Source organism: Odocoileus virginianus, chromosome 2 (genome assembly GCF_023699985.2).
Source record: "Odocoileus virginianus isolate 20LAN1187 ecotype Illinois chromosome 2, Ovbor_1.2, whole genome shotgun sequence".
Lineage (NCBI taxonomy): Eukaryota > Metazoa > Chordata > Mammalia > Artiodactyla > Cervidae > Odocoileus > Odocoileus virginianus.
In genome coordinates, this window is record NC_069675.1 from 95,230,795 (window position 1) to 95,246,901 (window position 16,107).

The following is a 16,107-nucleotide window of genomic DNA, read 5'->3' on the forward strand; positions in this document are numbered from 1 at the left end:
AAAAATCCATCGCTACAGCTAAAAAGGAAATTGCATTAATACAGATTGTTTTATTTAAAAAACCTTGACCTCCACTTCAAAAAAAAGTCATTAGACATTCTCCTTCTCAAAGGCCGCCGAGTGATTACTGGGAGGCCGGTCCATTTCTCAATGACTTACTGTTCCTGGCTGCTCGAGGGAAATGTGTGAGGAATCGGGAGTAATTTAAGGCTCCCTGCAGAAAGGTGTGTAAATCTTTGCATGTCTAAAGAAACTTTACCAGACCACTAAGTCAGAGGAAAAGAAAACTGGAAGAGCCCCTCACCGCCCCCACCTCATTTTTTTTTTTTTCCGTTTTTTGCCTTTGGAACTCTGATCTCTTTGATCGTAAAAATGGTCATATTTCACCCCCAAAATATCAGCAATCAGCGAACTAAGGAAGTGGGGGCCCATGGGGAGTTTAACCAGCGATTAGGCCCTTGGTTTAATTATTTAACGCCTGCCTGGATCGTACAGGCTGTGAACACACTCTCCTGGCGAGGGTTCAAGATCGAGTTATAAATAATAATAACTATTAGATCCCCAATTAAGCCAGTGAGCTGAATGCCCCAGCCCTGTCTTTCAGCCCCACCTTGTCCTCCGCCACCACGGCCCCCGCCCCCATGCTGAGTGCGGGCCTCGAGGAGCTCCACTCTGCTCACCGCAGAGTAATCACAGCAAGATGTTGGCAGGCCCGCGAGGGAGCCAGGGCAGGGCCCGAGGGCTCCGGAAGCCTTTGTGGAGGCTGGGGGTGCCCTGGGCCTAGCTAGGCCCATGCCCGTCACCCTGCATCCTTCCCTGGATTCCTGGGGAAGCCAGGGATGGAGGGGGTGGGATGCATCGCTGGCTGGAGGGGCTGCCTTTCCCCTCCAAGACTCAGATTGTCCACCTGTAACAGAAAGGACCTCTCCAGCAGGGCTCAACCTGGGAGTCACATGGGTCCCCAGAGCCTGAAGCCTACAGCTTGGAAGACGACTGTTGGGACAGAGTGCCTGGGGCACCTGAGTTGAGTCTGTGATGCTCTGACTGCCGAGATTAAACGGGAGCCCCTCTTGAGTGTCCGTCCCACCGCGGCTTAGTGCTCCTCCAAAAGGCCTCAGTATTCAGCCTGTGCACGCATGCCCAGTGGCTTCAGTCATGTCTGACTCTTTGCAGCCCTACGGATCCACCAGTCCACGGGGATTCTCCAGACAAGAATACTGGAGTAGGTTGCCACGCCCTCCTCCAGGGGACCTTCCCCACCCAGGGATCGAACCTGCGTTTCTTATGTCTCCTGCACTGGCAGGTGGGTTCTTTACCACTGCCACCAGCCAGGAAGCCCTCTGTATACAATAGGTGCTCAGTAAATCACTGTGGCATGAGTTGTTCAGGACCATTTCCCATTGGTCCTGTGAAGCCTGTGAGCCCTGCCCCAAGGGCAGGTAGGTAAGAGGGGTTGTCGCAGGTCCAGAGTGTAAGTAACCTGGGCACCACGCCGTGCCCACCGGGAGCCCTGCATGCAGCAGGTTCTTAATAGGAGCCTGTCATTTGGCCCGAGACCCAGATCCAGGCCTGTCCCAGCCCTGGGCGGGTCTTCGGGTCCCCAGAACTGCCTGAATGCCATTGTAGCGAGGCTTAGACCTAGGGCATCCTGCCAGCCAGGTGTGTCCTGGGCAGTAGAGATTCTGACCACCAGCCATTTGATCCACCATTCTCTTTCGGAATAAGCCTGCATGGAGCCCTACTGTGCGCTGGGTCAGGGCCTGCATCACTTCTCCTTTCTCCTCCCGAGCAGGCTCTGCAGACACGGCGGTGTAAAGGATAGAGCAGGCAGTTTACAGACGGGACGCCAAGGCTCAGAGAGGAAAGCACGCAGCCCAGAGTCACACAGCAGGCCCAGAGCAGGCCAGCCTCGTACCCAGCCAACTCTTCCCGTTTAGGACAGATTCTCTTTGCTCTTTTGACTTTATCAAAACCCTCTTTCTTTTTTTAAGTCTTTATTGAATTTGTTATAATATTGCTTCTGTTTTATGTTTCGGTTGGGCACGTGGGCTCTTAGTTCCCCAACCAGGGATCAAACCTGTGCCCCCTGTATTGGAAAATGAAGTTTTAACCACTGGACCATCAGGAAAGTCCCCCAAAGCCTGTTACTACATCCATCAGTGCTGTTTATTGACTGTTTTCCACTTGCCAGGCTCATGCTGGGCTTTTTGCTCAACTCTTACGCAGATCATTTCATTTGATTCTCACAACAGCCCTGTGAGATAGGTCCCATTGGTACCTCCATCTTACAGGTGAGGAAACTAAAAGGCCAAGAGGTTGGGTGACCCGGTGAATGTCATGCAGCTGGAAAATGTCAAACGCAGGGGCCACTGCATCAGAAAGACTTAAACACAGGAAAATGAAAAAGTCATGTGAAAGGAGAGGAAAAGAGAAGTTAATACACTGACTTGCCTCCTGGACAGAGAATTACTGTGATTATGTATCAACATTATCTGGGATTCCTGGTAGCTAGGGCAAAAAGGGAAACGCAATGGGTTGTGCAGATCTCATTACTTGGTCTTTATTTTTTAAGGCGGGACCATAATGCTTCAAGAGAAACAAATGACTAGCCCTAAATCCTCATGGGACAACTTGTGATGGTTAGAAGCCTGACAAGCTTACCAGGAGATGGAGCTCAAGCTGTCCAGTCTCCTTCCACCTCCCCTCACAGTCGTTGGGAGGGTGCTACAAGGCGATGCGGTTCAGTACCTCTCCGGGCTTACAGGAAGGCTAGGTGAATAACGAGCCCCCTCTATCTGGAGGACATCTCTATCTTTGGACTTGAAGGTAGAGCAGAAACATTTTTCAAAGGGATATAGTATTTCACCCCTTGCCAAGAACTGAGAACCAGTCACTTCAGTAGAATTTCCTGGTGTGGAGGGTCCTTAGGAAGGAAACTGAGGCCGGGAAAAGGTTGGGCAGTGAGCTGAGGGAGGGCACCAGATGTTCTGCCCCGTTTAGGCTTGGCTCCGCTTCCCGCAGGGTGGACCGGGGTCTGGGGTGAGCAGGGAGCCCCGCTGTGATAGCAGCCTGACACAATATTTACAGAACCCTGTGATCTGTCACGGTCACGCCTGGTCACATCTGAGTCACATCGGCCTGCAGTGTTTACGATTCCCCAGACGTGCAGCAGTGAACACAGCTTGGTCCGCGAGCCTCTGTGTGCTATCCCTGCTAAACTGTCTCCTTCAGAAGAGGCTCTTAAGTTTGTGGCTGCAGGGGCTGATCAGGTGAACAGAAGAGCTTCAGGACGCCATGTCGTCCTTGGTCTCTGTATCTCCATCTGTGAAATGGGCTTAGTCCTTTAATGATTGACAGTCAAGTGTCCTACAGAGGTTGTTACAGTGAAAGAATGGCCCAATTATAGAAACAGAACCATTCCATAAGAAAAATGAGTAGTGAATATAATCAGACATTTTGCAAATAAATACAAATAGCTGTTAAAGTAATAATCTCTATGAGAAAAGAATCTGGAAAAGCGAAGACGTTCCTTTGCCAACAAAGGTCCATCTAGTCAAAGCTATGGTTTTTCCAGTAGTCATGTATGGATGTGAGAGTTGGACTATTAAGAAAGCTGAGCGCCAAAGAATAAATGCTTTTGAACTGTGATGTTGGAGAAACTCTTGAGAATCCCTTGGATTGCCAGGAGATTAAATCAGTCAGTCCTCAAGGAAATCAGTCCTGAATATTCATTGGAAGGACTGATGCTGAAGCTGAAACTCCAATACTTTGGCCACATGATGGGAAGAACTGACTCATTGGAGAAGACCCTTATGCTGGGAAAGATTGAGGGCAGGAGGAGAAGGGGACAACAGAGGATGAGATGGTTGGATGGCATCACTGACTTGATAGACATGAGTTTGAGCAAGCTGGGGGAGTTGGTGATGGACAGGGAGGCCTGACGTGCTGCAGTCTATGGGGTCGCGAAGAGTGAGACACGACTGAATGAACTGAACTGATATGTATAACTGAATCACATTGCTACATACCTGATACTAACACAACAATGCAAATGAATTGTACTCCAATATAAAATAAAAATTAAATTAAAAAATAAGCAGAGTAGCCATTAAATATTCCTGTTCAGTGATTAATTCAAGCAGAGACATTACTCTGCTGACAAAGGTTCATATTGTCAAGGCTATTGTCTTCCCAGTGGTCACGTACGGTTGTGAGAACTGAACCTTAAAGAATGCAGAACACCAAAGAATTGATGCCTTCGAACTGTGGTGCTGGAGGATACTCCTGAAATTCCCTTGAGCAGCAAGGAGATCAAATCAGCCAAGCTTAAGGGAGATCAACCCTGAATATTCACTGGAAGGACTGATGCTGAAGCTGAAACTCCATCATTTTCGTCATCTGATGAGAACAGACAACTCATTGGAAAAGTCCCTGGGACTGGTAAAGATCAAGGGTAGAAGGAGAAGAGGGTGTCAGAGGATGAGATGGCTGGAAAGCATCATCGATGCAATGAACATGAACTTGGGCAAATTCTGGGAGATGGTGAGGGACAGACAGGGAGGCCTGGTGTGTTGCAGTCCATGGGGACGCAAAGAGTACGACATGACTGAGCGACTGAAAAACAACAACAACATGTATATTAAAAGAAGAAAATGCCTTTTAAAATGTAAAGAAGTTATTACTATTATTTCATTTATTTACGGCTGTGCTCGGGCTTTCTCTAGTTGCAGCGAGCAGGGGTTACTCTCCGGTTGCGGTGCTCAGACTTCTCATTACGGTGCTTCTTTTGTTGCAGAGCCTGGGCTTCAGTAGTTGTGGCCCATGGGCTTAGTTGCCCCACAGCATGTGGAATCTTCTCAAACAAGGGATGGAACCCATGCCCCTTGAACTGGCAGATGGGTTCTCAATCACTGGACCACCAGGGAAGTCCAAGTTATTATTAATATTATCATCCTTCTTCCTGGTCTGTCGGCGGTATGACGAGAGGAGTAGTTGGGCAGGAACTCAGGCATTCACGATGGGATCCAGAGAAGATTCAAGGGCCTGTTTTCCATGCCCAGCAGAGGTCACGGGAGCAACAAGGAAACAAGTAGAGGCTGTTCAGTGGCTTCCTGAAGTTCCTGATCTGCAGCATCAAGAAGCTGGAAGTAACTACGTTGCTGATGTGCAACAGATCTAAGTGTGCTGAAAGTGTCCTCGGTGTTTTGTTAACAGCTACAAAGCTGTCCTGGAAGAGCAGCCGGCCGGCCATCAGAGTCACCCATCCCAAGAGGAGGCTGTGCAGTAAAGAAAGAGAATAGAGAGTTCTTGGGCACATTTTATTCACCTTAAATAAAACCATAAAGACTTGTCTCATCAGTAGAGAAAATAACTAAAGTAGCCGCATGCTCTTCAGGGGTAGAAATTGATACAACCTTTTTGGAGGCTATGTAGCAATATATCAAAAGTCTTAAAATCTTTGGCCAGTATCTGTGACTCAGGGCCTTAGCCGTCTGCTGCTGTAACAAATGATCACAAACCTAGTGTTTTAAAACCATACAAAGGCATTATGTTAACCTTTGCAGAGAATAGATGCTGTTCAGTGGCCACTCTCTGCATCAGACTCTTTATGACCTCAGGGGTTGCAGCACGCCAGGCTCCTCTGTCCTCCAGCATCTCCCAGAGTTTGCCCAAATCCATGTCCATGAAACCGGTGATGCCATCTAACCGTCACATCTTCTCCTTTTGCCTTCAATCTTTCTCAGAGAACAGAAGTCCTGGGCTAAAATGAACGTCCTGTAGGGCTGCATTTCCTTCTGGAGGCTCCAGGGAAGAATCTATTTTCTTGCCTTTTCCAAGGTCTAGAGGCTGTCTGTGTTCCTTAGTCATGGCTGCCTTCTTCCACCTTCAGAGCCAGCACTGCCCAGTCAAGTCTTTCACATTGCATCACTCCAACGATGACTCTCCTCTCTCTCTCTTCTACTTTATTTATTTTTAAAATTATTTTTATTTATTTTTTGGCCTTGCTGTGTGCCATGTGGGATCTTAGTTCCCTGACCAGGGATTGAACCCGCATCCCCTGCATTGGAAGCACAGAGTCTTAACCACTTGACTGCCAAGGGAGTCCCGCTCTTCTACTTTAAAGGACCTATTCAGATGATCTAAAACATTCTCCCGGTTTTAAGGTCACCTGATAGGAAAACTTAATTCCATCTGCTACCTTAGTTTTGCCTTGCCATATCCACAATTTCCAGGGATTATCATGTCAACATCTTTGGGAGGTTGTTATCTGCCTACCACATCCAGATATCCTATTTCTAGGTATTTACGATCAAGAAAGTAACTATGGATGTATAGTAATAGGGAATGATGTACAGCAATGGGGAATAATGTATCACTAGGTTTTCAGTAAAAATAATAGTGGACAAGACTAATGACACAATGTGCAAGCTGTTAAAAACCACAACATAATTTAACTTTTATAATGTTTTTAACTGTTCTCTCATTGATCTAGAATATAGATAAAAGCTAGAAAGATAAACTCTGTTTTCAGCTCACTCCTTTTTCTTGTCTTATAGCTTCTTCTAGGTCTTCAATTCAATACTGAATAAATAGGAAGATTATCATCAATCTCATTAAACCAACTTTATATATATATATGTATATAAAACCTATTGTGTCTCAGAAATCTCTAGGAGTGGGGTATATATATATATGTGCTTTTATTTTCTTAATTTTATTCGTGTATTCTAAAATCTCTGCAATAAGCATGTCACTTCTGTAATAAGAGAAGTTAACCTTTTTTTTTAAAGCATGCAAGCTTTCAAGACTGGGACAAGTATGCATTTTTACTCATGCTCAGACTTGGAAGCCAGTCTCGAACAGAGATACCAACTAATGATCAGCTCCTCTCCACAGAGCAGGGGCCCCCTCTGTTCCCTTCTCTTGTTCTCCTTCCCCGCTGCTTAGAGCAGGGCCTGGTTTGATAACCACTCATTGAACAGAGACGCTCCAAACTGGGATCTTAGTCTCCCTTCATTGCCCACTCTGGGTTAGCATCACAGGATTTACCTAGATCACCGTGGAAGTCATTTATCTTTTAGCTGCATCCCTTTCGGGTAATGAGTTCCATCCTTCCCAGGTTAACTGGCGTTTCCTGGGGTGCATTCCAGGCTGCCTCAGGCCTGGAGCTCTCACTCAAGAGCTGAGCCATAGAATAGCAGTCAATGCCACTTGCCCTACTCTGCCATCCTTGTACCACCCCAGCCACCAGCCCCAGGACTGGCCAGGGGAATTAGCAGCCTCATAACAACAACATGAAGAATGCCAGATTCACAAGAATCCTTTCAAATTGGTCCCTTCATCATACAGATGACAGATCACATTCAGGGAGGACCATCAAGTGACCTCTTCGAGGCCACACAGCTAGTAAATGGCAGTGCACAGATTCAAACTGGCATCTCCTCAGCACTAAAGCTGGAGTTTGCCATCACTGCCTTCCATGACTTTTTGGAATAAATGTTTTTATTTTTTTTATCTTTTAAAAAATTATTATTTTTTTGGCTGCGCTGGGTCTTTTTTTGCTACGCTTTTTCTGTAGTTGCAGCAAGCAGGGGCTGCTCTTCACTGCAGTGCGCTGGCTTCTCCTTGCGGAACACAGGCTCTAGGGCATGTGGGTTCAGCAGTGGTGGTATGCGAGCTTAGTTGCCACGTGGCATGTGGAATCTTCCAGGACCGGGGATGGAACCTGTGTCCCCTGCATTGGCAAGCGGAATCTTAACCAGTGGACTTCCAGGGTAGTCCCCTAAAAATGGTAACTGTTAACGCTAATTGATTGCTCCCCAGGTATCAGGTGCCCCACATATATCAACCTACTGAATCCTCCTAAGAGTCCACTTCACAGATGTGGCAACTGAGAGGCCAGTATTAATAGGCTGCCAAAGCTTACAGCTGAGAAGTGCAAGGTCTACATTTGAACCCGGATGATGTTCAGGCCCTTGCCAGCTCTGCAGGCTGACGCTGACAGTGTCCTGTGTTTTAGGCCATACGCCCGGATTGCACTCTGGTGGAATGCCCACAGAGCAGCAGTGGGTGCATTATTAGACCCCCCTCTACAAGGGAGGACTTCCCTGGTGGCTCAGATGGTAAAGCGTCTGCCTACAATGCGGGAGACCTGGGTTCAATCCCTGGGTCGGGAAGATCCCCTGGAGAAGGAAATGGCAACCCGCTCCCGTCCTGTTGCTTGGAAGATCCCCTGGATGGAGGAGCCTGGTAGGCTACAGTCCACAAGATCACAAAGAGTCGGACACGACTGAGCGATTTCACTTCACTTCACAGGGGAGGAGGTGGGGCTCAGAGAGGGGAGGGACATGTTTGAGGTCACACAGCAGTGTATGGTGGACTGGGCCTGGCACCCCGGTCTCCAACACCAATGCTGCTCTGAATGCCCGGCTGTGTATTTCCAGGGATAAGCGCCCCCTACCCTTCGCTTGCTGGGTGCTCCAGCAGGCAGGGGGGGAGGGGAGTTTCTTCCAGACAGTTCCTAGAGCCCAGTCACAGCCCCACCCTGCTCAGTACCTCAGAAAGTCATTCAACCACTCACATGTGGGCAGCGCTGGGGACCCCCAGAGCCCTTGGATCTCTTTCTCATTGGACACTCGTTGGGCAACTTTCCAAAGAAGAAGAATTTGCTGTCCAGTGGTTAAGACTCTGCACTTTCAGTGCCAGGGGTGGGGGTTCTATCCCTGGGAAGGGAACCAAGTTCCCACATGCTATGTGGCATGACCAATAAAATAAAATAAATTTAAAAAAAGAAGAACCTCATCTCTCATCATCTCCAGGTCCTCAACCTACCCTCGCACGTGCTCTTATGGATGACTGTGGCTAATGTGGGGGACACTTGGCCTCATCTTGGAGGTGATGCCTTTCTGGGAAAAATCCAGGCTCATGCAAAACCTGGCCGCCCGTCTACAGGTTTTCAGGGGTGTGTGCATGCTGGGTTGCCTTTGCGGGAGCCCAGAAAGGAGTTTCTGAAGGTCTTCTCCTGGTGGGCTTACTTTTCTTGCTCAAACGTTGTGGCTCTGCAGTGGCAGAGGGGACAATGGAAGGCCAGGCCTCCAAGAGCAGTTTTGGGGAAAAACCAGCAGCATCTGGACGGCTTACAGTGTCGCTTCACCACCGGGGTCATCCTCTCTGTGCTTTCCTTGCAAAATAAAAACAAGAGCAGAGACCCAGGCAGGCCTCTCTCTCTCACTCTCTGTCACCCATCTGTCAGTCTGGCTGTCGTCTGGCTATCTATCCATCTTCCGTGTGTAAACTAGGAATTCTGGGGAGGGGAGGGAGGAACCTCCTTCCTCTTGCTTTGGTTTTCCTTGGGGAGGGCCTGGACTTTCCCGAAGTGGGCTGGGGGTGGGGTGCTACACCCCCAGAGGCTTGATGATGCCCTCCTGGGGCAGAGAACCTGGCGCAAGGTGGTGTGAACCAGGCGGACCCAGGACTCTCATCCGTCTGGGCAGGGACGGCAGCATTAGGGTGCATGGGGGTAGAGGTGGGTTGGGAAGTTTCAGATCTTCCGTGGAATCCGTCTCCCCCCAGAGTCGCTCCCCCAGTCTCCTGCGGAGGAATTTGTAAATGGAAGCGGGGCTGCTAATCCCTCCACCGTCACCTCCCCAGACACTTGTTGGGGGATTAAAAAGAGAGAGAGAGACACATACCCAAACACTGAACTTTCCCATTCCTCCAAATGCGGGTGGGGACGCTGAAAGAAGGACACCCCTATCTTCTCCCCCCCTCCCCGCCCCCAGCCTCCAGCCGGCCTGGCGCGGGACCCCCTCCCTCCCGCAGCCGGAGCGGTGGGGGCGGGCGAGGCGAGGAGAAGGGGGAGGAGGAGAGGCAGGGGGCGAGGTCTGCTTCAAGAAGGGGCGTGTGGCCGGAGGAGCTCGCGTCGGAGCAACTTGGGAGCGAGCGAGGCGGCAGAGAAGGGGAGGGAAGAAAGTTGGTTTCCCCCGACGTCAGCGCCGGGCGGGCCGCGGAGCCAGGAGGCGGCCGGGAGCGGGGCCGAGCGCGGGGCGGCCGGGGCGCGCTCGCTCCGACCCGCGCCTGCCACCCGCGCCTCGGACCCGCGCCCGCCACCGCCGCCGGCGACCCCGGGGCGGCCCGCGGGCATGGACAGCGCGGCCGGCCCCGCCTTCGCCCCGGACAAGCCGGCGCTAGGCCCGGGGCCGCCGCCGCCGCCGCCCGCGCTGGGGCCGGGCGACTGCGCCCAGGCGCGCAAGAACTTCACGGTTAGCCACCTCCTGGACCTGGAGGAGGTGGCGGCGGCCGGGCGGCTGGCGGCGCGCCCCGCGCCCAGGGCCGAGGCGAGGGAGGGCACGGCGCGCGAGCCGTCCGGGGGCAGCAGCGGCAGCGAGGCGGCGCCGCAGGACGGTGAGTGCGAGGGGCCGGGGCCGGGGACGGGGCCGGGGCCGGGGCGCGCGGCCGGGCGGGGGGCCGGGGGTACGGGGCCAGAGGCTCGTGGGCCCGAAGGGGCGAGCGCGGGACCGGCGACCGATGCGGGGGCGCTGGCTCCGCCGGACCCCGGCCCGGGAAGGAGGCGCCGCAGCGGGACCTCCGGGGGTGCGGGCGCTGGGCGCCGCCTCCCGAGAGGCTGGCGTGGCCCCAGCCGCCGCCGCCGCCGCCCTCGCTGAGGTTGTTTGTCGGCGATGGACGGGACGGGAGTTGTCGTCTGGGGGAGGCCAGATCCACCTCCTGTGGTTGGGAGCACAGGGCGCTGCGCTGCCTTGTTCCCTGCCCCGGGAGGTGCCCCTCGAGCCCCCCACTCCCAAACAGCCTGGGAGAAGTGGGTGCGATTATTGCTGGGGAAACTGAGGCTTCCGAGTGGGGCAAAGAGACCTAGTCGCACAGCTGGGTCTCCAACTCTGCCCCGTTCTCCTCCGGGACACCAACCCAGCGACTGCTGCCCTGGCCGGGGTATCGATGCTGCCCTCCCCCTCCAGCTTGCCCCCGCTGCTAGCAGCTCCCTAGGGGGAGCGGCCCGGCCCTGAAAAGCCAGCTAGGCCTCTCTTCCCCTGCCGAGGTTAAAGGTCATCAGGAAGGGGCTTTAAAAACAAACAACCCACCCAAGTGGCTTTTTTTTTTCCTCCAAAAAGTCACAGAGGACTGCAGGGTCCTGAGCCCTTGGTAAGAAGGGGGGAGTGGCTGGAAGAGGAGAAGATGAAGATAAAGCAAAGATCCTGGCCCGGGAGAGTTTCCTGGACGGAGTAGGAGGGCTGGAGTCGGCATAGCTCACCCCAGGCCCTGGAAAGGAGTGTGGGGGTCCTCTGAGACCACTGCCCGCTCTGGGGGGCAGGCAGACCTGCTGGAGACTCTGGGCCCTTTAAGAGTCACCCACTTGACTCCAGAAGCATTCCCACCTGTCCCTGGGGTCCCCAACATCCTGCGCCAGCCTCTGGGGTCTCCAGGGAGCCCTGGGTGGCTGCGTACCCCAGTTTTCAGATGAAAGGAGATGCAGGAAAAGGTGAGGCGACAGCAGCCTTGTCGGAAGCCTTGTGCGGGAGCCTGGGTGTACCTGAGAGGGACGGCTGACACACACCTGACTGTCACGGTGCCGCTCAGAGGGCGCCCGCCTGGCGCCAGCTGCGTGCCATGACCTCCAAGGCCTTCCCAGTGGCGTCCGTCCACCTCTTGCCAGCCCCTCTGGCCTCTGTTCACCCACCCAGGGGATCAGGAAGCAGGCTGACCCCCTCCTGGGAGCTGGGGTTTCCCTGGTGGAAAGATGGGCGGTGTCTGGTTTGGGCCAAGAGAAAAGTGGGGTACCCTTTTCTGGTGTCGGATGGCTCCTGCCAGCCGGTGTCTGAGGTCGTCGGGTCTCCCGCTGGCTCTGAGCCGGTTCCCCCGCAGGACAGAGGGGAGGTCTCCAAGTTTCCCCTGAGGCATGGGGGACCCCTGGGGACTGGGGACAGAGGGAGGAGCAAATTGAAGAAAGGAAGGAAAGGAGAAGGGCGGAGTGCAGGTGGGATGGGGAGAGAAGGACGCAGGCCCGGGGTCGGTGGAGGGGGGGAGGCGGCGTTGATCCTCAAGTCCTGGCCGCCCTGGGCGTGGGCTTCTGCCCTGGCCATGGCCGTGGGGATGGACAGGAGATGGCCCTGCTTCTCCTGCTCACAGCCTAGAAGGGCTCCAAGTGGGGGACTTTTTTGGGGGAGTCCCAGAATAGCTGGGGTCACAAGTGCTCGGCCTGGGCCCCTGGCAGCCCCCAAGCCGCCGGGCCTCCCCAGCAACCCCCCTGGGATTGTGTCTCCCCCACTGAGGGCCTGGGAGCCCTTTTTCTTCTGCACATGGGGAATTCCCAGGTACTGGGGACAGAGGACCCCCCGGGTGTGGGGTCAGGTGGGACAGGGCCGAGGGTGGTGGTCAGTCTGCCCCCAGAGGTGGGCATCTCCTTCTGTCACTGTGAGGGACTGGGGGCCACAGGCAGAGTCAGGGCCAGGCTCAAGGAGCCCCCTCCCCGCCCCCAGACCTCAGCTTCATCATCCCAGCCCTCAGCCCTTGGGGACATTTTCTCCAGGCCTGGACAGACAAACGGAAGCCCAGCGTGGACACTACAGAGAGTTCCTGAAGCTCAAAAACCTAGCTTAAAGAATTCTCTGTTTGAGATTCCATCTTTCCTAGCTCACTTTTGGTGTTAAAACGCACTTTCTTTCATGAAACAAGGATAATGGCTGGAGATGGTTTTATTTTAATGTCCTTACTTGGCAAAATTAAAAGGAGGTAACCCTATACTCATTCCTCAGACTGAAAACAAATCTCTAGGCCATGAAACCCAAATGTTTTATGTCGAGTCAAGCAGCTCCCCAAGGCCAATTGGGCACATTCCAGCGGTGCCCGCTGCCAGGCGGCAGGGGGGCAGGGCTGGGGGCGCTCTGGAGCAGCCCCCAGGCCTGGGAGAGAGAATCCCTTGGCTTGCTTGGGGGCCCAGACCCCTGAGCAGGAAGGTGGATGGAGGAGAGGCTGGCATCCTGCCCTCCTCCCCTCCTTCCTCATTCTAGCAGGTGCCCCCTCCCACTGCGTCTGGATCCCCAACTCCTGATCCTCCAAAGGTGGAGGAGAAGGGACCTTTCGTCCCCATCCTGATGAGCCCAACCCGCGTCACTGGGCCCCTTTAATAAGCGGGCAGCCAAACCTCAGGATGCTGGGACTCTGGTCCCCAGGCCAGCAGCTGTGGGCCCTCGGCTGTGGCTTCGTCCTCCAGTTCTGGACCCCGAGGGAGTCCTGGCCCCTCGCTGAGGATTTGGACACGCTTGGAAGTAGGTTTTTCTTGTGGCTTCTGGAGATGTTTCCAGATCCAAAGTCAGCGACTGAAACCAGAGACATGCATGCATGCTCAGTCGCTTAGTTGGGTCCAACTCTCTTCAGACCCATGGACTGTAGCCCGCCAGGCTTCTCTGTCCCTGGGATTCTCCAGGCAAGAATACTGGAGTGGGTTGCCATGCCCTCCTCCAGGGAATCTTCCCCACCCAGGGATCGAACCTGCATCTCCTGCATTGTCAGGCGAATTCTTCACCACTGTGCCACCTGGGAAGCCCATGAAGAAATGGGGTGACCCTTATTAAAAAAATAAAGGTTAATGCAGAAACCAATGAGATAGAAAATTGATGTATTTTCAACCTGTCGGGTTAGCAGTCTCAAAATTTTTTGAATAGATTTTTCAATCTTTCGTTTTCACAAAGTCATCAGTAGATCTAGTCTATACTTGCCAGTGATTTCCCCGGACCAGGCTCCCCCTGGAACTGACCAGGAAGGTTGTGGCTTCGCCGGTGACTCAGAGCAAACTGGGGTCTCGGGCTCCTCCCAAGTCAAACGCTGAGGTCTGGGCCGGGGCGCCGAGCTATGCCAAGCACGTTAGGAAAATAAACTCTCGTTTGCTGCCTTCGCAGTGACTTACAACAAAAGAAACCACATTAATAACTGAGATTTTCCTTAAAACATTCCCTCCTGTGGGCAGGGTGGAAACAGGAATGCGGATGCACTGAAAATAAACGAAACCCCTGGAGCCAGGCAGGGATGAAGCCCGCAACCCAGGGAGGCTGCCTGGCCCCAGTGGGGCTGCGACCTGTTTAGGAAAAATGCCTGGACCCAGTGGGTTCCCTTCCCAGAGATTCAGGTGGGGGCCTTGGAGCCTGAGGGCACAGGCTGAGCTGGGGTGGGCTGGGGCCCTGGGCCGGGGATTTGGGCTCCCCTCATGGACCTATTCTCTGAGTCACCTCTGTTGATGCGTGACAGGAAGCCAAGGACACGCCTGGCTTGGGTGGGCATCTCCCTTTCCCCCTTGCCAGTGGTGGCAGGCAAGGCCAAGTATCTGAGTGGGACACCTGAAGAGACCCCTGAGTTTGAGAGATGGGCCAACTGGCCTTTAATTTTTGGATTTTTCTTGTGGTCAGATACATCTACCACGGTTTACTGTTTCAGTCATTTTGAAGCGTCAAGTTCAACGGCATGAAGTTCATTCACATCCTTGTACCACCATCCCCACCATCCAGCTCCAAAACTTTTTCCATCTTCCCCAGCTGAAACTTTGACCCCCATTGAGTACTAACTCCCCATTCGCCCGCCCCCAGCCCTTGGCAACCACTATTTTCTGTCTCTATGAATTAGACCACCCTCGGGACCTCAGCTATGTGGAATCATACAGTACCTGTCCTTCTGTTGCCTAGTTTATTTCACTTAGTATAATGTTCTCAAGATGTGTACATGACGTAGCAGGTGTTAGAATTTCTTTCCTTTTTAAAGTTAAATAGTATTCCACCGTGTTGAAAATTTTCCACATTTTATTTCCCCATTCATCCATTGGTGACACTCGGGTTGCTTCTGCCACTGGGCTATTGTGAGTGATGCTGCTATGAACATGGGTGTGTGTCCCTGCTTTCAGTTCTTTGGGGAGCCAGGAGTGGAATTCTGTGTTGAGTTTTTTGAGAACCGCCGTACTGTTTTCCACATCTGACTTTTTAGCCAGCCTCCCTCTAACTGGCTCTGAAAGGTAGCAGCGGCAGCCTCTGAGGCAGTGGCGAAGGGAGATGGGGGTGGTACCAGGTGCCAGCCTGCGAGACAGGGGCGGGGCCGGTAGGCGATAAAGACAAATGGATTTCTTCAGAACCAGTCTTTTAAAGACAAGCCTGCTTTTCTTCCTCCCCTTCCTTCCTTTCCCTCCATCCATTTCCTTCGGGGTCATGGGTGGGGAGACAGAGCGATCCGCTGTGAATGAGCCCGGGAAGAGGGCGGTCGGGATACCTGGGTCTGGCTCCTGGCTTTGGCTCGCCTTTCCGTGTGTGACCTCAGGGCCGCCCCATCCCTTCTCCAGGCCCCAACCTGAAGGATGGGAGGCAGCATCCAGGTGTCTGTGGGGCACCTCCTGTATCTCCTCCATGATTCGATCTGGGCTGAGAAATTGCCCTGGGATGGGCCCATCTTCCCAGGGAGGTGGTGTTTCTGAGGCCTGGGTGCTGGCTGAGCCTGGACCCCCCAGACAGGCGAGAGCCTCCCTCAGCACATGCCCAGGAGCAGGGAGACAGGAGAGATGCGAGCTGAGAGCCCAGGGCATTCAGCCTGAGAACGGCTGGGCAGCCGGTAGGAGGGGCCAGGCATCTGCATCTCTGCCTCTTCGTCAGCAGGGAGGACTCTGGCTAGTTCGTGCACTGCCTATGGTTCCAGGGTGGCCTTGCTGCTCTATTTAACAGATCCTCTGAGTGGAGCTTGCGGGCCTGGCACGGGGGCCTGGGACCACCGGACACTCCCACAGGGGTTCTTCCCTGTGAACAGAAGCTCGACAGGGCAGGAGCTTCCACTGTTCCCTTCCAGAAGACTCCAGAAAAGTGACTTTGCAGCAGTAGTGGCAATGCCTGCTGGCCCCCTTGAGGCCCGGGAAGCTCCGTGGGGCTCAGTGTTGCTATCTGTGAAATGGGGATGATGGACAGTGATGTCCCTTATAGGGTGTGGGAGACCATGCCTGGAGCATAGTAGATGCTCAGTAAAGGGCCTCCTTTACAGCTCATGGAGATGCTTACTGTGAGTCAGGATGGGCTAGTGGTTGCCATTCCTATTATAGCAGCGACCCAGAGAGGCACGGTAACCTGCCTG

The 16,107-nt window shown here is 53.4% G+C and overlaps 1 protein-coding gene across 1 annotated transcript in view; it reads left to right on the top strand.

Moving 5' to 3' along the window:
- Nucleotides 1-9,932: 9,932 nt before the first annotated feature.
- Nucleotides 9,933-16,107, top strand: part of PRRX2 (paired related homeobox 2) — a 50,381-nt gene continuing 44,206 nt past the window's right edge. The window contains exon 1 of the mRNA XM_070454477.1: nucleotides 9,933-10,404. Coding sequence (XP_070310578.1) covers nucleotides 10,143-10,404 — 262 coding nt within the window. The 5' untranslated portion in view covers nucleotides 9,933-10,142. The remainder of the gene's footprint in view (nucleotides 10,405-16,107) is intronic.